General features: G+C 45.4%; 1 protein-coding gene across 1 annotated transcript in view; it reads right to left on the reverse strand.

Annotated features, from left to right (window-relative positions):
• si:dkeyp-23e4.3 (rho GTPase-activating protein 7) overlaps positions 1-24,540 on the reverse strand; it is a 266,451-nt gene that overhangs the window by 22,974 nt on the left and 218,937 nt on the right. The window contains 4 exon segments of the mRNA XM_034177859.1: positions 1,868-2,066; positions 3,188-3,347; positions 11,683-11,847; positions 13,707-14,023. Coding sequence (XP_034033750.1) covers positions 1,868-2,066; positions 3,188-3,347; positions 11,683-11,847; positions 13,707-14,023 — 841 coding nt within the window.

A 24,540-nucleotide genomic window follows, 5' to 3' on the forward strand; every position in this document is an offset into this window, starting at 1 on the left:
AGGAAAGGTGGCCCAAAAAGTTATTTGTTAGAAGACCACCCCTTCCAACTGATGAGCATGTGTTATGTCTTCTCCAGACTATCAGCTATTTGATAACATGACTCATGTGTGTCACATGCACCCGGGGCACAGTGATCAGTCTAGAAAGTGATTACTAAGCCCCAGTATCAAATGGATGACAAAGATTACTTGTTGAAGCTTATTCATTTATTTTTCCATGAATTATTTCTATAATTTGTGTATATAAACAACTGTTTTGACGTTTGAACATAAATTATGATAGTTGTATTTATAATAGTTTCTAAAGGACTTATATCACTATATAAGACACTCACATATTACATAGCTGGTTTGCTGGATTATAGTTTGTATATGCATCAGCATATATTTAATAATTTAGAAGAAATCGTACAATCATGTGTTTTTTCATTATATTCTAAGTTGACTCACTGTGCCCTGGACACTGATTCACTGTTCCCCTTGAATTAGTGTCCGGGGCACAGTGAGTCAAAAAAATTTAAAATCAATTTTAAACACCTGTAAATTACACTTGGGGAGACAACAGAGGAAAGGTGGCTCAAAAAAGTGTTATTAGTTAGAAGAATACCCTGTCCATCTGATGAGCATGTGTTATGTCTATAACTTACATGCAACTTTTTTTCCCATTAAAGAGAGAGGGCGCCGGTGGACCTCAGTCTGCAGTTCATCTCCACCTTAAAGACACTAACCACACGTTTCAGGACAAGGAAGTTAAAATCTTAGCCAGAGAAAAGAAATGGTTTGAGAGGGGAGTGAAAGAAGCATGCTGAAACCCAGCCTTAACCGGGGAGGGGGTCTGAGACATGCTTTGTCCCTTGTTTACAATGGGGTACTCAGGTCAAAGCAGTTTCAGTCTTTTGTTCATGGTAATGAGTCATTCACGTCGTCAGGAGAGGCGTCGGTCCCATTGTTAGGAGGGACAGCTGCCCTGTCATTAGGAGGGTGCTAACTAGAGCACAATAGATACTAATTAGAGCAATTGTTAGTCACTAGCCAATAGCAGCCTGGCTCTCGGTAGGAGGGATCTGGTTATGTTTAAAACTTCAGCTTTTGCTGGCTTGTTATTCTTCTCTACAAGAGTCAAGACAGAAGTCAGACTACCAGAGAAAAATTTTAGCTGAGGAAGCTTCTGCGATTAGAAGTGAAACGTCCTCGTGTCAAGCAACCCAGTCCAGTCGAAGATTCAAGATTCTCTACTTGGGGAGCCATAAATAACACAGCCTTATTATGCACCTGTCCAATTTTGTTTAAATAATTATTAACACACTTTCTGTAAATACTAGAAACTTCATTTCACTTCTCAAATATCAGTGTGTTTGTCTGCTATATGATATATTTAACTGAAATTTCTGATCTAGACAACCAATGATTTATAAAGGAAAATCATGAAAATTATCAGGGGTGCCCAAACTTTTGCATAAAACTGTAGCTACCGCCCTGGGATGGGTATCACACATTTTAATGTAGCGCATGGTACACTGAGGCTTCATTGAAAATGTTGTTTGGCCATCTCCAGTGGTACTGACAACCTGCTTGGCTCATGGACTACTTCACGATGCAGCAATGCATCCTGTTACCTCATGACTGCTATGCACGGACACTGTACCCAACCACACCAAATTTTTAGACCACAAATAAGTGCACGTATACTTATTTCTTATACAGTGTGAGCACTGAAAATGAGATTGCATCAACTGTACACTAGCAATGACACTTTGCACCAGGTGCAAGATAGGGCCTTGGTACTAATGAAGTTTAACAGTAACTCTACTCTACTCATGAGAGGCACAGTTTTAAATTTCCGATTGGATTGGTAACAACAGCTCACATTGGTAAATGTGGAGGAAGGACTCGCAGAGCTTGCAGGTGAAGATGGGTTCAGGCAGGTCTCTGAAGTACTGTTTCACCATATCAGCCACATCATAGGCAGATTGACCATTATAGGTAACACCGTCTGGGTCAGACTCCACCAGGTCACGTAGGTACTGAATACGAGACTTCACGCCTGACTTCCGAAAAAGACCCACCTGAGAAACAACAACACACATAACACACTAATATGTTAGTTTTAATGGGAAAAAAGTTGCATGTAAGTTAAACAGTTTTCTCATTAAACTCGCCCTTGTGGATAAAATGAGTAACTACAAAGCTGAATAATAAATATGGTAATTTGATACATGTCATATATAAAATATACTCTGAAAGCAAATGTTTTAATTAAAAAGTACATTAACTCAGTTTGAGAAGTGGCAGTCAAGTGGTTAAAGCAGTGGGCTTGTGACAAGTGAATTCTTGGTTCAAATCCCTGTCAGGCCAAATAACTGAAGTGCATTGGACAAGGTTCTCAATCCCCAAGTTGCTCCCGGTGTGTAGTGAGCATGTTGCATAGCAACACCCTGACATCAGTATGGGTCAATGTGAGGCATCACCATAAAGCACTTTGACCACAACATTTATTTCATTGTCCAAAATGCGACAAAATAAATGAAATAAACATGCAACTGTCAGTCTACCCATAGGGGTTTACGCTACACGTGGTCGCATGTTGTCATAAGGTATGGATGCTGCTCCATAAGATATGATCTCTCATAACAAAATTTGTGCATAATAATGTGCCATTTTAATATAAAATAGCAGGAGAAAAACTTTGATTTGTGCATTGCAGTCGCAGCGATCGAGGATGAAACGTGCCATTTAGTTTGTTTTGACACTAATGAGGCTGCACGTCTGTTTCTAACTAGACCTAATTATTAATTGTGCACATAATTTTAGGAAATAAAGAACGTATGTGGATGCGTTTGCATGCTGTGCCAGCAGCAATGCTTTCCAGTTGCGGTTTTTCTGTTCCACCACTAGGGGCTCTACGTAGAATAGTCAGAGCTCTGTGTATATTTACACACTTTGCTAAGTCCAAATACAAGTTGATAAACTCCATAGTTTGTGCAAAAATGTTTGGACGCATGGTTTAAACATAAATCTAGGGGTATGAACAGTTAATAAATGATGATTCTGGACTGTCAGAGGCCACTTGATGTCAGCGTATAAAAATGATTTGACAAGCATCATAATAACACTCACCAGCACCCTCTAACCCTAACCCTAACCCTGTCTCTAAAGTGTCTGCCCAGTGCAGTCTTGGTTCTGTTACCTGGTTCAGACACTGGTTCCTCAGGTATGCTAAGGCTTTGAGGATGCTGGGAGGGAGCGGACTGCCTGTCTGCTGCACACTGAGCAGCAGAGGAACCCCGAACACCCGTCGGGTCTTCATCTCCATCACCTTGGACTTCCTCATTGGTTTTGGAACAGTCCTGCAAAGAACACAAATGACCAAGTTCATGAATACAGTGTACTTTGAAAAGGTTATGAAAACAAAATATAATTAAAATGAAAGAATAATTTTCACAATCTCAACCATTCCTTCAGAAGGATGGAAAAAAATCATAAGTCCCCAGTGAGGACAATCAAAGCAGCTCTGCAGCACAAACATGCAACAAATCAGGGAAACTGATCAAAGACATTGAATGTTTTCAACAGCTGGTTTCAGTTACATCCATGTTTCCACACTTATGAGTTTAACAGGAGTTCTTCAATGTCATTTCATTTTCCATTTTGCTTGTGGACCCAAACACTCAGATGGACTGGATCCTGGACACACAGCCAAGAGTGCAGTTCTCATAGTCTTAAAACTGAACTCAAACCATTTGAGGAAACCGATTGCCTTCAACCATTTGAGTTTGCCAACTTAAATTAAACCATTTTCAAAAACGTAATTGTTAAAGTTTTAGTACGTTAGCAATTTACAGTTAAACTTGCATAAATCTATTTTTAGTGACAAATTTCTGCCTAAAAAAATTTGTATTGTATTTTGGGTAAAATGTTTGGATGCATTCTTTGGTTTACTTGTTGACAGTAATCTGCTTTCTAATATATATATATATATATATATATATATATATATATATATATATATATATATATATATATATATATATATATATATAAATAAAAGGACTACAACAAAATGAAAAATGCTAAATGGCAGCCCATGAACAGAACTTGCAGTTTTTCATGATGGTATAAACTCAGTTAAATTGAGTGAATGGAATTCACTGAAAATACATCACCAACACTTAAATTCGGCAAAATTCTAAATGCACTTAAAGGACCTGCGTTGTTATGACAACAATTCATTTTTGAGTTAGGTTAATTAATGGAGATGAGTGACTATAACTTTTTTTCAAAGTTTGAGTTACATTAACTTTTATTGTATTAAAATAGTGTTTGGTTTAACAGTGTGCACGTTTGAAACATGTTGGACGAAGCTGGAGTCTTACTGAAATTCTATTTCAAAAAAGCAACAACAGTGCATGATACCAGACATGACTGAAAAACACCAAATAGACGGCATTCTCCAGGATGGTCCTCATGTGTCCTTGCAAAGGACAAAACGAACTCTGTTTGTATATGGGCAGAGAGACGGAGCTTTATCAAGACTTTAGAAGTGGATAAAAACATTTTACCACACAGGTAGATTATTTTGTGCATGCAGTATGGCTTATGGAGTACATGGAGAATTGAGCAGCTGTTACTTTGATCAGATACCACACAAACGTGAAGGATGACAAAATTTTGTGTAACACTGGCTGTTGCTAAAATGACTTCTAACTAGTTTAGTTAGTGATCCAGCTTGTAACCATTAGCTAAAGTGATCGTGTAACGATATCTGGGACCTGTTGGGACAGAGAATTGTGCAGAATGGTGTTCTATAATTTCCAGCTGTGTTACATTTAAATGCAATTAATTGACTTGCTTACATTTAACACCTCTCCCAACTACCTGGAACTATTTCTTCCTTCTTTATGGCTCAACTGTCTCACTAGGAATCAGGCAAAGTGACAGATTTTCATTTGAAACATGATTGTTGTGTGCGGGCATAGTTACATGCAGAAATGTCACAAACACACCTTCAGAGAAACACTGAAGAGCTGTTTGTTTTAGTTTTTGCTGTGGTTGCTAGGGCATTTTGGGAGCTAAGACTGATTTTGAGAATGTTTTGAGGTTGGGAGACATTGCTCAATATATTTCTCTTACTGTAGAGGCCAGTCGCTGCTCGAGCATTAGGAAAGCAAACAGCAACTGTTTTTATCATTTGTGCTAATAACTAGAATGGAACATCCTACAACATTTTAAAGACAGCAACTGCGATAGACTGGGGGCCTGTCCAGGGTGTACCCCGCCTCTTGCCCAATGCCTGCTGGGATAAACTATCTCCCCTGTACAACAACCACTCTTATGGACAGAGTCACCCATAAGGGGTCCCCACATTCAATGTCCCCACATTCACCAGTTTTCTTGTATTTTCAGTTTTTCTTAGCCCTCATCCTGTTTTACACCTTCATTTATCGTGTGGGTTTGATCAGATCAGTGGGACTTTTATAATGTTGCAATATTTTGTAAATTGAACAATGCAAACATTTAATAACTTTGTCACATTAAAACAAACAACAGCAATTTTTTTCCTCCTAGGAAAATACCTCGCATTGTCTTAAGAATCACAGCAAGGTAGACAATAGACCACTCAGTCAGTTGACTCCCATAGAGCCAACAGCAGCATATAGCTTTGAGTTTGGCGGATGGAGTCATGTTCATCATCACTCCCCCCTCCGATGCCTGCTTGAAGTCTGAGGGAGTGATGATTAGACACACACATTTTCTCCCCCTGATCTGAGCCCACAGGTGGATGGTGGGACGGAGGCGGGGATTAGCAGCAGGAGTGATGTGGCAGCAGTGATGACAAGCAGAAGGGGAGCTGAGAAATTGTTGTATCTTAGTCCGCCCAATTTAGAGGATCATGTCAACAATGTGTTTTAGTAGCACTAAACAAAATAATCTCTAATAGTAAAAGAATAAATGCTGATAATAAAAAGTACACTGCAATAATGCACAAAAATCCTAAATTAAAGATCTGATAATACAGAAGATAGGTGCGAGTTATACTCCAGTGTGTCTTAGACTCCATTTGGGCTTATAGCCAGGTGCGCTTTATACTCCAGTGCAAAATATAGTCTGGTGAAATTTACACTCTCATGCGACTTATTGTCTGGTGGGACTTGTATTCTGGTGCAATTTATACTCCAGTGCGACATATACTCTGGTGCGACTTATACTCTTATGCGACTTATTGTCCGATGTGACTTATATTCTTGTGCAACTTATACTCCAGTGTGACATATACTCTGGTGCTTCTTATACTCTCATGTGACTTATTGTCTGGTGTGGCTTATATTCCGGTGCAATTTATACTCCAGTGTGACTTATTGTACAGTGTGATTTATACTCCAGTGTGACTTATACTGCAGTGTGATTAAGCGCCTTGGGGCAACTGTTTGTTGTGATTTGGCGCTATATAAATAAAATTGATTTGATTTATAGTGCAGTGTGATTTAAACTCCAGTGTGATTTTTAGTTCAGTGCGATTTACACTCTAGCGTGATTTGAACTCCCTTGCGATTTATAGTGCAGTGTGATTTACAATCCAGTGTGATTTATAGTGCAGTGTGATTTTTACTCCAGTGCAATTTATACTCCAGTGTGACTTATTGTTTGGTGTGACTTATACTCCAGTGTGTTTTATAGTACAGTGTGATTTATACTCCAGTGCGATTTATAGTACAGTGTGATTTATACTGTTGTGTGGGCCGCCAGAAGAGGAGGTACTGCTGGCCCACCACCAGAGGGCGCCCTGCCTGAAGTGCGGGCTTCAGGCACGAGAGGGCGCTGCCGCCACGGACACAGCCGGGAGTGACAGCTGTCACTCATTATCTCTTGACAGCTGTCACCCATCTACACTTCATCATCCCACTCCATAAAGACCGGACGTCATCTCCACCTCGTTGCCGAGATATCGTCTACCTTAGGAGGTAACCTTCTCAGCCTGCATATCCAGATAAGTGGTTACTCAGACACTGCACGAGTGTGTGTTAGAGGTGGAGGTGGAATTCCCACCGTTGTTGTTACTGGGTGTTCACACACCCACATCTGATTGTCTCTGCTCCTCGCCAGCAGTACCAGATCCAACACGCGGAGACAGTGGCCACCTGGGGTATTTGGGATTTGGCGGCTCCAGTATTCTCCAGGTTCGGTGGCGGAGGAAATCGTGTGGTTCCGGTTCTTCTCAGGACAGACGTCCTCTATCCTCGAGCCTGCCCACACGTCACCTTTGCTAATTGACTATTGTACATATTCTGTAATCTGCTGTGTTTAGTTGTGCTTTTCACAACAGTAAAGTGTTCATATTTGACTCTTTCATTGTCCGTTCATTTACGCCCCCTGTTGTGGGTCCGTGTCACTACACTTTCACAACATATACTCCAGTATGATTTACTACATATGGTTTTTCATCTTTAAAAAGGCATTTTTAAGAGGTGCAACTTATGCTCTGAAAAACACGGTATGTGAACGGGGCATGTTAGCATACTTGCAGCATGCAGCTCAAGTTAACTGCCTGAGCTCATGAGTTCCCTTCATTTTTTTTCTTTCCTGCTTATCAATAGTGTCCTTTCACTGTCCAATGATGTTTGAATTTATTTTGTATGAATAAAACATGAATCAGACCCCACATGGTGGAATAATTTATAAATAGACTGCATTTATATAGCGCTTTTCCATCTGCATCACACGCTCAAAGTGCTTTACAATAATGCCTCACATTCACGCCGATGTGAGGGTGCTGCCATACAAGGTACTCACTGTACACTCAGAGCAACTAGGGGATTAAGGACCTTGTCCAAGGACCCTTAGTGATTTTCCAGTCAGACTGGGACTTGAACCGAGGATCCTCTGGTCTCAAGCCCAATGCTTAACCACTAGACCATCACCTCCCCGAATTTTTGGGTAAGAACAAAGGTTTGCAGTGGTTGAGCCCCGTCACAGGAGTCCTGCGTTATTAGTTAAGATGCTTTTCATTGGCTGATTTGTATATTTCATTACTTTGAAAATGTTTTAGTTTGAAGGATTTTCAAACACATTTTCAAAGGGCCTTATACTGCTGTGTAACCTCTGGAAGCCCATCACAGCCAATCAGAGAGCAGCCAGTTGAGGGCGGAGTCTCTGCCGTGGATTTAGTTGAACCACTTTTTGAACCGCTCATCCTTTGCAGTGTGTTTGAGCGTGATAGAGACGGCGTTCTCATCAGCCGCGGCACCGTCAAATTAATCAGCTCATCCTCACATTAAGCTAATGCAGCTCCACCACACGTAATGTGATTGTCTCTGTGCACATTGATGTGTGTGTGCGTGACTAAACTCTGTGTGTGTGTGTGTGTGTGTGTGTGTGTGTGTGTGTCCTCATTCAATATTAATCACATGCAAACAGCCCATTAGGAGAAAATGTGCTGAACACTCAGAGGAGATATGTGTTTAGTCAGAGGAGGAAAACATCATCCACCCAACACCCAGAGAGAGAAAGAGAAATAAAGAACGAAGGACAAAGAGAAAGACAGACACAAAGGTAAAGACTGGAGAGGGAGGAAAAAAGAACAAAGTCCAGACAGACAGAGAGAGACATGGCAACAGAGACCAGATTATAGAGGCAGAATAAAGCTCGATAAATGAAGCAGTAGCCACTGGGCTAGACGTGACTCAGTGAGTCAGTGACTCAGTGAGTCAGTGAGTCAGTCAGCGAGTCAGAGAGTCAGTCAGTCATTTGACATTTCATATGTAAGGGAGATAACTTCAGTTCTACTGGCCAAAAAGTCACCAAAGTTGTATATGTACGTATTATGCATCATGGCCTCAAGGATCCAGTTCATTTTGGGCTCAAAAGTCCCAAGGGTCAAGGTCACTGGAGCATAAGTTGTAAAAATATTGTGAGCACAATAACTTCTTTCCCCATCACCTGTTTGTCACCAAACGTAGTATGTGTGTTTGGTCTGGTGATGCCAAGAAGCCTATTGTCTCTGTAGTCAAAGGGTCAAAGCATCACTTGTCAGTGGTATCTTTGCCCACTGTGGCACCAGGTTCAGGTTCAGATGTGCTTCTTTGTTTGAATGTCACATATTAAAACAAAGAAATCTGCTAAATGTCTTATTACTAGATAGTTTTCAGACTATAACAACAGATCTTAAGATCCTCTCCACATTTTTTTTTTAATCACAATGATAGAATTTCTTGTGAGAGCCTAAATTTTAAACTTTTATCCAGACTGAAGAAATAATAATAATAATAATAATAATAATAATAATAATAATAATAATAATAATAATAATAATAATATAAAAAAATGAAGACTGGTGATCTCCAGGAGCAGAGTTGGTGACCCCTGAACAAAAGCATAGAAGCGTGTACACCTTCAACACCTTCAAGTCTGAGTTTCCTTGAGCTCAAGGTCAGGGTTAAATTTGAGGAAAATTAGTTTTTAGTGTCATAAATCTGTTCCAAATTCAGCTTCAGCCTCCAAAGAGACCTCTGAGATCATGAAGAATGGTGTTTGTTGCCCCACAGTGACCAGTCCTCCTTGTGGGTATGTTCACATTAGAATCCTGAAATGCAGAACTGCAAACAGCTGTGACGTGCTTGTAACTGAAAGCTTTCACTGCAAAATGCAACAGTGACGAAATCCATGCACTGGAAGCAGCAGAAAGCAAGTTGACATATCTGATCAACACATTTATCAAGAAAAATATTAATTCTGTCTGATCACTGACAGTATTGTTGAACAGCAGTCTGCAGTATGGCTTTTATGTGGAGGCTTTTGAATTGAATCAGGTTAGATCTGGGGCCATGTGGTGGTACCACGTGTTACAGTATCCATTACACTACGGGACCAACTTTGATCCTGGATGGCAGTCATCCAGGCAGACAACTCATCCATCCCCACCTCGGCTGCCACAGCCAGATGAGACATACTTCCACTGTAACACAGAGGCACCTGTGTGCTGGATATTGCTCAGAGAAATGCACCACATGTCATAACTGATGCTTCTTCACAATGCGAGTGATACCTCTCATCTCAGTCTCGCAAAGAGCCCAGTCACACCTGGGGTTATGACCACCCTGACCCTGGTTCAAGATGCGGGTCACATTCGCTCAGCTGTCACTGAAAAAAATGGGTGTCAGCAATGTGTCACAGGCTGAAAATCAGTCACACAAAATCTCCTGGACATGTTCAAAATGTTTTTGTTTGGTGTGCCACAGTGGTACCATCTCTGTGCCACAGTGGTGCATTTGTCAGTACTGGATTCTCAGGAGGAGGGAGTGAGAACAAAATGAGATCAACAGCTCCGCTGTAGAAATGTGGAAAGCGGTCTTTGTGAGATGCATCATACATATAAAAACAGACATGTTCAGTCACTCACTCATCTTCAACCGCTTACGCCAATTAAGGGTCACAGGGTGGTGGAGCCTATCCGAGCAGTCACAGGGAGTGAGGTGGGGTACACCCTGGACAGGACGCCAGTCTGTCGCAAGGACAACAGACATGTTTGGAACATTTATTTATGTAGAAAGTCTGTATCCAGAGCTGTGAACCATTTTGCTCACAACCTAACATAAACAGCAGAAAACTCCTTTGAAACAGATATACATACAGCACTTCTGCTCACATAATATTAAACTCTCACTCACTCACCCATCTTCAACCGCTTACTACAATGAAGGGTCACACGGGGGCTGGAGCCTATCCCAGCAGTCACAGGGCATGAGGCGGGGTGCACCCTGAGCAGGACGCCAGTCTGTTGCAGGGCCACATATAGACAAACACATTCACAGCTGCATGCACACCAATGGACAATTTAAAGTTTCCAATTCACCTAACCTGCATGTCTTTGGATGTCGAAGGAAGCCAGAGCACACAGACAGAACCCATGCAAACAGGTAGGAATCGATCCCATGACCTTCTTGCTGTGAGACAACAGTGCTAACTACTTATCCACTTTGCTGCCACCACAATATTAAACTACCTGAGCTAATTTCTATTTGTTGGGTTACTGAAAATGAAAAGGTGCAGCCTACATGGATGCATGCACTCTATATATGGCACATTCCAAAGTGGCAAAATAAGATAGATTTCTGATCATTTTTTCACTCCCTCATATAAACCCGGATGTGCCCAAATAATTTATGCAGTAAAGGATTTATTAGTCAATCATACTGGATGCATAATAAGAAGAGGAAATTTTTTGTGGTTTGGCATGGTGACCTTGATTAATGTTCATCAATAAGGTAAGAAACCAGACTCATTTTTAACCCAAACATTGGTAAATGAAATGAAGACTGTATTGCCAAAGTAGTAATAATAATATCAAATTGGACAATCACATCAGTGAGACACACATAGTCACACATAGTAAAAACTAAACCTTTTTGGAATCCTTATGATCAGACAAATAATGTGGTATACTTTTCGATATGATTGGAATTTTTTTTATTTTGGCCCAACTTGGCCATTGCTGCTGCTCTGGAATGGTTATCATACATTTTTGTGTTAGCCATTGCATACTGACGCTGGATTGTAAGTCTTCTTCTGGAACCTTAAGTGGTACTAATCAGGTCAAAAGTGGCTTTGTGCTCAAGGACTACTCCATCTATTCTCACTCTCACTGTGTTACTTCCAGTTTGTCTGCATGTCTTCTGTCACACTTCTTACCAGTTCCAGCCTTGCTTGCTGGATGGGCTGTATTTGTCCATCAGAGCCGTGAGTTTGAGCAGGGAGAGTTTCTGAAGCCGGATGAACTGGGAGACACTCTGGTTTTCCACTCCTGGACCAGGAGGCAGATTCTGCTGTCTGGACCAGTACAGCTGCTGGCTCATGCTGTTGGAGACACAACCATGCACACATAAAAGTATAAACCAGTTCTTAAGACATCAGCTGAAAGGAAATGAACATTGATTAAGTAATCCTGATTGTAGAGCCCTGCTGTTTGATGAAACCAACCAACCAAGACTGATACTTATCTCCAGTACTACATGTTTTATTATTAGCCATAACCTCACACATGGGCCATGAGAGGGCAACTGCTAACATTTTATGTGCACACATGGTCATGTCTCAAACGTATGGGCTGACCAAATTAAAAACGATATAGATCATAGGATGCCAGCATGTCTTAGACAACCTCCAAGATCAACATCTGGGCCACCACATTCACTCATTCATTCATTTTATGAAACTTGTCCAGTTGGCAGTAGATTAAGCAGGTCATCCAACACTTTGTCTATTCTCAGCCAAGTCCTATAATTTTTATTGGGGGATCTTGAGGTGTTCCCAAGCCATCCCAGAAATGTAATCCTACTAACATGTCCAGTGTCTTCTCCAGGGCCTCCTCCCAGTTAGACATTCTTGGAAAACGTCCATAGGAACCCGACCAGGAGGCATTCTCACCACATGCCCTAGCTGGCTCCTGTCAATGTGAAGAAGCAGCATCTCTGCTCGCAGCTTTTTACCCTGTTCCTGAGTGTAAGTCCAGATACCTGACAGAGGAACCTCATTTCTGCTGCATGTATCCACAACCTTGTTCTTTCGGTCAATTCCCAAACTCATGACCAGGACAGGAGCATAAATTGACTGGTCAACCGAGAGCCTCACCTTTTGCCTCACTTCATTTTTCACCACAGCGGTCTGGTATAGTGTCCATAGGACCTGAGATGCATCTCCAATCTGTCGGTTGATCTCACACTCCAAATTATCTTGACTTGTGAAGCAATTTGAACTCTTCTACTGGGGGCAAGAACTCTCCCCTGACCCAGAGGGGACAATAGACCCTTTTTTGACAAAAGGACCATAGCCTCAGATTTGGAGGTGCTTATCCTTACCCCCGTTGCTTCACACTCGGTCTCAAACCTAGCAAGTGCACATCAGAGGTCACTGTCTAATTTATCACGATGTGAATTCTCAAATTTCCTCAAGGTTTCTTCACTAATTAAATATAAGAACATTTTTTTCTATCCTGGTCTCAGGTCAGGTGTAGTAGCATGTGAAGGTACTGTATACTATCAGTTACCTTACAAAACTGTCCTGGGTCCAGATTACCGCTGGGGAGGTGATGGTCTCATGATTAAGCTTTGGAAAAGCATTATGTAAATGCAGTCCATTTACCGTCCAGGCACAGAGTAAACACACCACACGGCCATACTGTCATAACTGACCTAAGTAACCGCTCCTGAATGAAAAAGTCATTCCAGTAGTGCATGAATTAAATCACTCTATCATCTGTCATCTCCTAAGCACCAAGGTGTGTCTGGAGCCTAGTATATCACTATTTAGACAGTGGGCTCAAGTCAGAGGATTTCTGGTGAGTTAACAGATCTGTGATAATGTCAAAGTGCATGAGCATACAGTGGCCACCAAAGCTTCCTAAGGTGAGCAGTAACGTGAAGCTTTGGGTTTTTCCGGATTTTTATTTTGTTTAATTGTTGGTTTTTGATTCAATTTCAATGTGTCCATGTAGAGTGTATACAGATTGTGAACCTGCCTCGGTAAAGGGTATCTGTGTGAGTACTGTGCTGTGGGAATAACTCTGTGCTTGATTTAAGGCTTCTACTGGTCTGTGCTCCAATTGCATTCTGACAACTGCATTGATCAGAAATTAGCAATGACACTTGTGCTGCTGTGCACTATAAATTACTTTGTGCCAGGTGCACACTGATGTGCAATCATTTTTTTTTTTTTACCTGATCCTAGGTTGCACTGGTGTGGTTGTTGACTTGTCACCATTCTCGGGTTTCTTCTCACAGGTCACTGCATCACCCTCTGTCTTCTCCGGGTTCTGAACTTCCAGGTGAATGTAGCTGGGGGAAGAGGGGCAGGGGAAACCCTGCCCAGGTGACTCCGGGAAGGACACCGATGAGGAGGAGGAGGAGTCTCTTGCGCAGTCATCCTCTGACAGATTTCCACACCAGGTGGAGACCAGTTGCTGGAGGTCATTGATTCTCTCCAAAACACTGTCCAGAGCTGAGAAAACATCTTCAGCTGCCATAAGATCAGCCACCTGAAGACGTCAGGAAAAAAGTGAAGCGCAAAAAACATGGTCAGGTCATCTAAATCTTTCATTAAAACTATAAGAGCTTAGTTTTCATTTGACACTAGGTCAGATTAATGTGTAAAAGCTGAACAAACGAGGCTGGGTGAATACTATTTACTGTTTTGAAGCAGGTACTCCTAAGCTTTGTAAGAGCCAAGTACTCTCTAAAATGCAGAGTGAATAGATACATAGATTGATTTGTTTCTGTTATAGCCCACAGACGTGTCTACCACCTGCTGGATAGTTTGTGGAGTCTGGATGGATGATGGAAATTAGGAGCAGGTGTGGTTGTCATTGACAGACTGTTTCTGCACCAAAATGTACTAAATCAGGGAAATAAGCTGTTACTTTATGGTTATTTCACAGGCTTACAACCTAAAACTCAAATAATATGGTCTTACAATCAAACAAACCCCCAGAAAGGATTAATTTGAATTTAGCCATGAAAGGAAAATGCATTGAAGAAAATAAGTATTTGAACACCCTGCGATTTTGCAAGTTCTCCCAATTTTCATCTTAGGTGCATGTCCACTGTGAGAGACATGATCTAAAAAAAAAAAACTGGAAATCACAATGTATGATTTTTTAAATAATTTATTTGTATGTTACTGCTGCAAATAAGTATTTGATCCCCTACCATCCAGCAAGAATTCTGGCTCTCACAGACCTGTTAGTTCTTCTTTAAGAAGCCCTCTTATTCTGCACTCTTTGCCTGTATTAATTGCACCTGTTTGAAGTTGTTACCTGTATAAAAGACACCTGTTCACACACTCAATCAATCACACTCCAACCTGTCCACCATAGCCAAGACCAAAGAGCTGTCTAAGGACACCAGGGACAAAACTGTAGACCTGCACAAGGCTGGGATGGACTATAGGACAACAGGCAAGCAGCTTGGTAGAAGACAACAACTGTTATGATTATTTATTAGAAAGTGGAAGAAACACAAGATGACTGTCAATCTCCCTCGGTCTGGGATTCCATGCAAGATCTCACTTTGTGGGGTAAGGATGATTCTGAGAAAGCTCAGAACTACACAGGAGGACCTGGTCAATGACCTGAAGAGAGCTGGGACCACAGTCACAAGGATTACATTAGTAACACATGATGCTGTCATGGTTTAAAATCCTGCAGGGCAGCAAGGTCCCCCTGCTCAAGCCAGCACATGTCCAGGCCCGTTTGAAGTTCACCAGTGACCATCTGGATGATCCAGAGGAGGCATGGGAGAAGGTCATGTGGTCAGATGAGACCAGAATAGAGCTTTTTGGAATCAACTTGTTGGGAAAGTGTAGGTACACGGACCCACAACAGGGGGCGCAAATGAACGGACAATGGAGGAAGTCAAATAACAACACTTTACTGTTGTGAATGGGCACAACAAACACAACAGATTACAACAATAGACAAAAAGCCAAATCACAAAAGGTGTCGTGTGGGCAGGCTCGAAGATAGAAGACGTCTGTCCAAAGTAGAACCAGAACCACACGATTTCCTCCGCCACCAGACCCCGGGAATACTGGAGCCGCCAAGTCCCGAACTCCCAGGTGGCCACTGCCTCCGCGTGTCGGACCTGGTACTGCTGGCGAGGAACAAAAAAACAATTAAATGTGGGCGCGTTTGCACCCAGCAATCCACACGGCAGGGAAACTACCTCCACCTCTCGTTGGAAAAAGAGTCTGCTATACAATGCACAAAAGCCACAAAAGGTTACTGTCGAAAGATCACACAGTCAGCTGAGAACGTTACCTTCCAGGTAGAGCGATATCTCGGCAAAGAGGTGGAGACGTCGTCCTGCTGATGTACCCCTGCTGATCAGGTGATTGGTAACAGCTGTTGCAGGTGATGCGTGACAGCTGTCACCCTGGCTGCTCCTGTGAGGCGGCTGCGCCCTCTGGTGCCTGGAGCCCGCACTCCAGACAGGGCACCCTCTGGTGGTGGGCCAGCAGTACCTCCTCTTCTGGCGGCCCACACAACAGGACCCCCCCCTCAACGGGCGCCTCCTGGCGCCCGACCGGGCTTGTCCGGGTGGCGGCGGTAGAAATCGGCCAGGAGGGCCGGGTCCAGGATGAAGCTCCTCTTCACCCAGGAGCGTTCTTCGGGACCGTACCCCTCCCAGTCCACCAAATACTGGAAGCCCCGGCCCATCCTACGGACATCCAAGAGCCGGCGTACAGTCCAAGCCGGCTCGCCATCGATGATCCGGGCAGGAGGCGGCGCCGGACCCGGAGTACAGAGGGGTGAGGTGTGATGCGGTTTAACTCGGGACACATGAAACACAGGATGGATCCGCAGTGAGGCCGGAAGCTGAAGCCTCACTGCGGCTGGACTGATGACCTTAAGGATCTTGAAGGGGCCGATGTAACGGTCCTGTAGCTTGGGGAAGTCCACTTTGAGGGGAATGTCCTTTGTGGATAACCACACCTCCTGCCCTGGCCGATACGCAGGGGCCGGGGTCCGCCGACGGTCTGCATGGGCTTTTGCCCTCGTCCGGGCCTTTAGCAAAGCAGAACGGGCGGCACGCCACACCCGACGGCACTTCCGTAGGTGGGCCTGGACCGAGGGCACACCGACCTCTCCCTCAACCACCGGAAACAACGGGGGCTGATACCCCAGACACACCTCAAAAGGGGAGAGGCCGGTGGCTGAAGACAACTGGCAGTTATGGGCATACTCGATCCAGGCCAAATGGGTACTCCAGGCTGCCGGGTGCGCGCAAGGCCTGTTCCACCTCCTGGTTTACCCGTTCTGCTTGCCCGTTGGTCTGAGGGTGGTACCCGGATGAGAGACTCACCGTGGCCCCCAGTTCCCGGCAGAAGCTCCTCCAGACTTGCAAGGAGAACTGGGGACCGCGATTGGAGACGATGTCTGTTGGAATCCCATGCAGCCGGACGACGTGGTGGACCAGGAGGTCCGCTGTCTCCTGGGCTGTTGGGAGCTTCGGGAGGGCCACGAAGTGGGCCGCCTTGGAGAATCGGTCCACTATCGTGAGGATGGTGGTGTTACCCTGGGACGGCGGGAGGCCCGTGACAAAATCCAGGCCGATGTGGGACCAGGGGCGATGAGGCACAGGCAGCGGCTGGAGTAGTCCTGATGCCCTGCGATGGTCAGCCTTGCCCCTGGCGCAGGTGGTGCAGGCCTGGATATAATCCCGGACGTCAGCCTCTAGGGACGCCCACCAGAAGCGCTGCCGGACAACTGCCACGGTTCTTCGCACCCCTGGATGACAGGAGAGCTTGGAGCCGTGACAGAAGTCCAGGACTGCAGCCCTAGCTTCTGGTGGGACGTATAGTTTGTTCTTCGGCCCAGTTCCGGGGTCCGGGCTTCATGCCAGGGCCTCCCGGACGGTTCTCTCTACGTCCCAGGTGAGGGTGGCCACGATAGTGGACTCCGGGATGATGGGTTCCGGTGGATCCGACAACTCCGCTTTGACTTCATCTTCATGTACCCGGGACAAGGCATCCGATCTCTGGTTTTTGGTCCCGGGACGGTAGGTGATCCGGAAGTCAAAACGGCCGAAGAACAGTGACCAGCGGGCTTGCCTGGGGTTCAGCCGCTTGGCGGTCCTGATATACTCCAGGTTCCGGTGGTCAGTAAAAACCGTGAATGGCACGGACGTTCCCTCCAACAGATGTCTCCACTCTTCAAGAGCCTCTTTCACCGCAAGGAGTTCTCGATTGCCGACGTCATAGTTCCATTCGGCCGGGGTCAACCTGCGGAAGAAATAGGCACACGGGTGAAGGATCTTATCGGCCTCTCTGCTCTGGGAAAGCACAGCTCCTATCCCTGAGTCCGAGGCGTCCACTTCAACCACTAACTGGCGACTAGGATCGGGCTGCACCAGAACGGGTGCAGACGAGAAGCGCCGTTTCAACTCCTTGAACGCGGCATCGCAACGATCCGACCAGGTGAAGGGGACTTTTGGTGAGGTCAGGGCTGTCAGGGGGCTAACTACCTGACTGTAGCCCTTAATGAACCTCCTGTAGAAATTTGCAAAGCCGAGGAACTGTTGCAGCTTCCTACGGCTAGTGGATTGGGGCCAGTCTCTCACCGCCGCAACCTTGGCCGGATCAGGAGCGACGGAGTTGGGGGAGATGATAAACCCCAGAAAGGACAAAGATGTGCGGTGAAACTCACACTTCTCGCCCTTCACAAACAGCCGGTTCTCCAACAACCGCTGCAGGACCTGACGTACATGCCGGACATGAGTCTCAGGATCCGGAGAAAAGATGAGTATATCGTCTAGATATACGAAGACGAATCGGTGCAGGAAATCCCGCAAGACATCATTAACTAATGCTTGGAACATCGCGGGGGCGTTTGTGAGGCCGAACGGCATGACCAGGTACTCAAAGTGACCTAAGGGGGTGTTAAATGCCGTCTTCCACTCGTCTCCCTTCCGGATCCGAACCAGGTGATATGCATTTCTAAGATCTAGCTTAGTGAATATTTGGGCTCCATGCAGGGGCTTGAACACTGAATCCAACAGGGGCAACGGGTATCGATTACGAACCGTGATTTCGTTCAGCCCCCTATAATCAATGCATGGACGAAGTCCGCCGTCTTTTTTACCCACAAAAAAGAAACCTGCACCCATCGGGGAGGTGGAATTCCGGATCAACCCGGCGGCTAAAGAGTCCCGGATGTAGGTCTCCATTGATTCGCGCTCAGGTCGTGAGAGGTTGTACAGCCTGCTGGACGGGAACTCAACGCCTGGAACCAAATCAATGGCACAATCATACGGACGGTGGGGGGGAAGGGTGAGCGCCAGATCCTTACTGAACACATCCACAAGGTCATGGTACTCCATCGGCACTGTCCCTAGATTGGGCGGGACTCTGACCTCCTCCTTAGCCTGGGAACCGGGAGGAACCGAGGAACCTAAACATGCCCGATGGCAGGTCTCGCTCCACTGAACCACTACCCCGGACGGCCAATCGATCCGGGGATTGTGTTTTAACATCCAGGGGAACCCTAGAATCACACGGGAGGTGGCAGGAGTCACAAAAAACTCGATCTCCTCCCGGTGATTTCCTGACACCACCAGAGTTACTGGTGGTGTCTTATGTGTGATTAGAGGGAGTAGGGAGCCATCTAGTGCCCGCACCTGCACAGGCGAGGTAAGCGCCACCAGAGGGAGCCCTATCTCCCTGGCCCATCTGCTGTCTAACAGATTCCCTTCAGAGCCCGTGTCCACCAGTGCTGGGGCCTTCAGGGTTAAATCCTCATAAAGGATTGTCACTGGGAGTCGTGTGGCAATATGGGTATGTCCCACGTGAATGTTTTGGCCCACCCCTAACCCAGTGTCTAGGGGCGGGCGTTGGTGTTTAACCGCTCGGGGCAGTCCCTCACTTGATGCTCTATTGAGCCACAAACAAAGCACGCTCCGCGGGCCAGCCTCCTCTGTCTATCTGGTGCCCTAAATGTGGCCCTGCTCGTGTCCATAGCTTCGTCAGCAGGGGGAGCTGTCACCACACGGAGCGTAGAGGCCGTGGAGCGTGGGGAGGGCGGAACTCGGTCGGAACCGGAAGGGAGAGGGATGGCGCGTGCCCGGCCACGCCCTTCGTCTCGTTCCCGACGGCGTTCTTCTAACCGATTGTCTAATCGTATAACGAGATCAATAAGCCCGTCTAAATCCCGCGGTTCGTCCTTGGCCACCAGGTGCTCCTTCAGGACCAACGATAGTCCGTTTACGAAGGCGGCGCGGAGGGCAGTGCTATTCCAGCCGGACCTCACAGCCGCGATGCGGAAGTCGACTGCATAAGCAGCTGCGCTCCGGCGCCCCTGTCTCATTGACAGCAGCACGGCTGAAGCGGTCTCTCCTCTATTTGGGTGATCGAACACTGTTCTGAACTCCCTCACAAACCCATCATATGTCAGAAGGAGCCGTGAATTTTGCTCCCAGAGCGCTGTAGCCCAAGCGCGTGCCTCGCCGCGAAGCAGATTAATCACATAAGCTATCTTACTAGCATCAGTCGCGTACATGACGGGACGTTGTGCGAAGACGAGCGAACACTGCATAAGAAAGTCCGCGCATGTCTCCACACAACCCCCGTATGGTTCTGGAGGGCTTATGTATGCTTCAGGGGAAGGTGGGAGGGGTCGTTGAACGACCTGTGGAACGTCACTATTGCACACAGGATCGACAGGAGGGGGAGCCGCAGCAGCGCCCTGAGGGCGCGCTTCCACCTGCGCAGCGAGAGCCTCCACCCTGCGGTTAAGGAGGACGTTCTGCTCGGTCATCAGATCCAGCCGAGCCGTAAAAGCGGTGAGGATTTGCTGCAACTCACCGACCATTCCTCCTGCAGACGCCTGTGCGCCCTGCTCTTCCATTGGCCGTTCAATGGCCGTTTGACACCCCTCGGGGTCCATGACGTTGGCCGAGATATCCTGTTGGGAAAGTGTAGGTACACGGACCCACAACAGGGGGCGCAAATGAACGGACAATGGAGGAAGTCAAATAACAACACTTTACTGTTGTGAATGGGCACAACAAACACAACAGATTACAACAATAGACAAAAAAGCCAAATCACAAAAGGTGTCGTGTGGGCAGGCTCGAAGATAGAAGACGTCTGTCCAAAGTAGAACCGGAACCACACGATTTCCTCCGCCACCAGACCCCGGGAATACTGGAGCCGCCAAGTCCCAAACTCCCAGGTGGCCACTGCCTCTGCGTGTTGGACCTGGTACTGCTGGCGAGGAACAAAAAAACAATTAAATGTGGGCGCGTTTACACCCAGCAATCCACACGGCAGGGAAACTACCTCCACCTCTCGTTGGAAAAAGAGTCTGCTATACAATGCACAAAAGCCACAAAAGGTTACTGTCGAAAGATCACACAGTCAGCTGAGAACGTTACCTTCCAGGTAGAGCGATATCTCGGCAAAGAGGTGGAGACGTCGTCCTGCTGATGTACCCCTGCTGATCAGGTGATTGGTAACAGCTGTTGCAGGTGATGCGTGACAGCTGTCACCCTGGCTGCTCCTGTGAGGCGGCTGCGCCCTCTGGTGCCTGGAGCCCGCACTCCAGACAGGGCGCCCTCTGGTGGTGGGCCAGCAGTACCTCCTCTTGTGGCGGCCCACACAACACAACTCCACTTACCATGTTTAGAGGATGAGAACAACCATAAGAAAACCATCCCAACTGTGAATCATGGGGGTGGAAGCATCATACTATGGGGATGCTCTCCTGCAAAGGGGACAGGACGACTGCACTGTATTGAAGGGAGGATGGATGGGGTCATGTATTGCGAGATTTTGGCAAACAACCTCCTTCCCTCAGTAAGAGCATTGAAGATGGGTCATGGCTGGGTCTTCCAGCATGACAATGACCCCAAACACACAGCCAGGGCAACTAAGGAGGGGCTCCATGAGAAGCATTTCAAGGTCCTGGAGTGGCCTGGCCAGTCTCCAGACCTGAACTCAATAGAAAATCTTTGGAGGGAGTTGAACTGAAAGATTTGGAGAAGATCTGCATGGAGGAGTGAACCAAAATCCCTACTGCAGTGTGTGAAAACCTGGTGAAAACCTACAGGAAACATTTGTCCTCTGTAATGTTTCTGTGTAGGCTCTCAGTTGTCCAGGTGGTTTCCATAGTAGAGAAGCTTGAATCTTTGACTGGACTGGGTTGCTTGACGCGAGGACGTTTCGCTTCAAATCGCAGAAGCTTCCTCAGCTAAAATTCTTGCTCTGGTCCATCCTCTGTAATTGCAAACAAAGGCTACTGTACCAGATATTAACATTGATTGTCACAGGTGTTGAAATACTTATTTGCAGCAGTAACATACAAATAAATTATTAAAAAATCATACATTGTCATTTCCAGATTTTTTTTTAGATTATGTCTCTCACAGTGGACATGCACCTAAGATCAAACTCCTCCATGATTTCTAAGTGGGAGAACTTGCAAAATTGCAGGGTGTTCAAATACTTATTTTCCTCACTGTAGATTGAGGGAAATGGTTGAGTGAAGTACACAGTAAATAGGGTCTGTGAGAAAGAGAGCGTTTCCATACATAAATTTGCTCAATCAGAGAAATTGTTATTTACTGATTGTTTAACAGCGTTTACGCACTAAAACCCAAGTTCACACAACCACATGGGTTGGATTTATATGCATTTATTTAGCTGATGCAGACAGCAGCAGTCTTTCAGCATATGTGTTGCTCACGTACGTTTGCGTGGCTGTGTCAGTTTAGTTGCTTGTGATTTAAGGGGAAATTAAAAAACACAAATTTTTCTGCAAAACTATAAACAGAATAAATGAGTTATTAAATGTGTGTTTTCTCAAGTAGTTGAGAGAGGATAGGTGGAATTTGTGTGATCATACCTGTGTACAATATATCTCAAAACTAATGCATGGATTTCATAGTATTTTGTACCAAGTTGGTTGTGTTACAGAAAAGTTTTGTTAAGCTTTAAAGTACATCCAGATCTGCCAACATTGTTTTAACCTTTATCTCAGAAAGGTTTTAAATGAATTTTTCAGGAACAGGGGTGAATCTAGAATCACCTGAAGAATACCTCCCTCTCACCCCCACTGGGAGGGTGGTATGTGTGTTCTTCAAGCTCGGTCCTCTACCAGAGGCCTGGGATTTTGAGGTTTGGTGCAGTATCTTAGCTGTTCCTACACTGGCACTCTTCTGGACAGAGACCTCTGATGTTGTGCCTGGAATTTGCTGGAGCCACTTTGGACTTTACCTTCCACATCTGCTCCAGCTGCTCCTTCCGCCCTTGGTACCATCTCTAGTTGTTTTCCGTGCTCCTTCTTTCAGGATGTTGCTGTCAGCTGAGACTGCCCACATCGTTCACAACTGCAGTCTTCTTCCCTGTCAAACCACCATTATGTCTGGTTGGTTGGTTGGCCAGCAGCTGCTTGTCCATCTGGAATTTGAAGTCCCAGAGAACCTTAGCCCTGCCATTCTCAACCACCTTTGATGGCGTCTCCCATTGGGATTTGGGGACTTCTAATCCATATGTGGCACAGATGTTCCTGTACACGGTCCTGTGACAGTGTGGAGAGGCCTTCAGCATGCCACAAACTACAGGAGACCATCCCCCCAAGTTGTGGCAAACCCCCGACTGGCTGAGGAGCTGAATGTGTTTTATGACAGATTTGAAAGAGGCCCTCACACACTCATCACCCACACAAACAACAATGGACTACCTGCCCCCCTGGAAACCTCTTTCCCCATCTCCTCTGCAACCCCACCTGCACTAATAATCTGCGAAGACGATGTACTGTATGCCAGCAGTTTCACAGACAAAAGATCAAGAAGGCTCCAGGACCTGATGATGGTGTCTCTCCATCATGTCTGAGAGCCTGTGCTGATCAGTTGGCTCCTATCTTCAACAGATCTCTGGAGCTGTGTGAGGTCCCCTCCTGCTTCAAATGCTCTTCTATTATCCCAGTCCCAAGAAACCCTCCATAACAGGACTAAATGACAACAGCCCTGAAATCTGTAGTCATGAAGTCTTTTGTACGGCTGGTGTTGACCCACTTGAAGGACATCAGGGGACCTCTGCTGGACCCCCTGTACTTTTTTGAACTGATACTGCCATCTGGTGGGCTCAGACAAAAAAGACCAAATGCTTCATGAGGCCTCACTTGACCAGCACTAGTGGCAGCATGCCTGTGAGATATAAAGTAGACAAAGCTACTTTTGCAGTTGAACTCATTCATTCATTCATTCACTGCATTTTGAAGGGCATGTGCCTTGGCTTTTCCCAGACTTATGAATACAGTATCTACTCATTCATAACAGTACGGACATTTCTTCACCAAGGGTATCAATTTTTTTTTTTTTTTTTTTTTGCTCTTCAAAGCATTTGGAACATGAACTGTCATAACTGGGCCCCTGAAGGCTTCTACACAGTGAAATGAGAGTCAGAATTTCAGAACCTCGACAGCACCAACATCTCAGCAGTGTGACAGCCTCATTTCTCACACACCCTCTTACTGAAGCATCACTCACAGACTGTGAAGACTCTCCAAATCATCACCACCTGCTTCCATTATCATCACACCTGCGGTGTCAAACATTCTCAAGTTCTCTACTTTGCCGGAGGCCAGTGCTGTCTGATTCTCTGTTTGCTTTCAGAGGAAAGGCACAAAAACCTTCAGCTGTTAAATCACGGACTTCAACTGCGTCAACTGTCTCTTCCTTTTGAGAGACAAAGCAACACATTCTCCAAAAGCAAATGATAAAAGGTAACCTTCAGGGCAGCTGGAAAGGATGTTTTTATTCTTCAACAGAAGGCATTTGAAATAAAAGAGTGAATGAGATAGATAGATCTCATTCACTCTTTTATTTCAAATACCTTCTGTTGAAGAGTAAAAACACTAAAAACATCCAAATGCATGAAAGCATGAATGAAATCAATTGATCTCATTCACTATCTATATATCCATCTATATGATCCCCAAACACACACACACACACACACACACACACACACACACACACACACACACACACACACACA

Source organism: Thalassophryne amazonica, chromosome 9, assembly GCF_902500255.1.
Source record: "Thalassophryne amazonica chromosome 9, fThaAma1.1, whole genome shotgun sequence".
In the NCBI taxonomy this organism is placed as follows: domain Eukaryota; kingdom Metazoa; phylum Chordata; class Actinopteri; order Batrachoidiformes; family Batrachoididae; genus Thalassophryne; species Thalassophryne amazonica.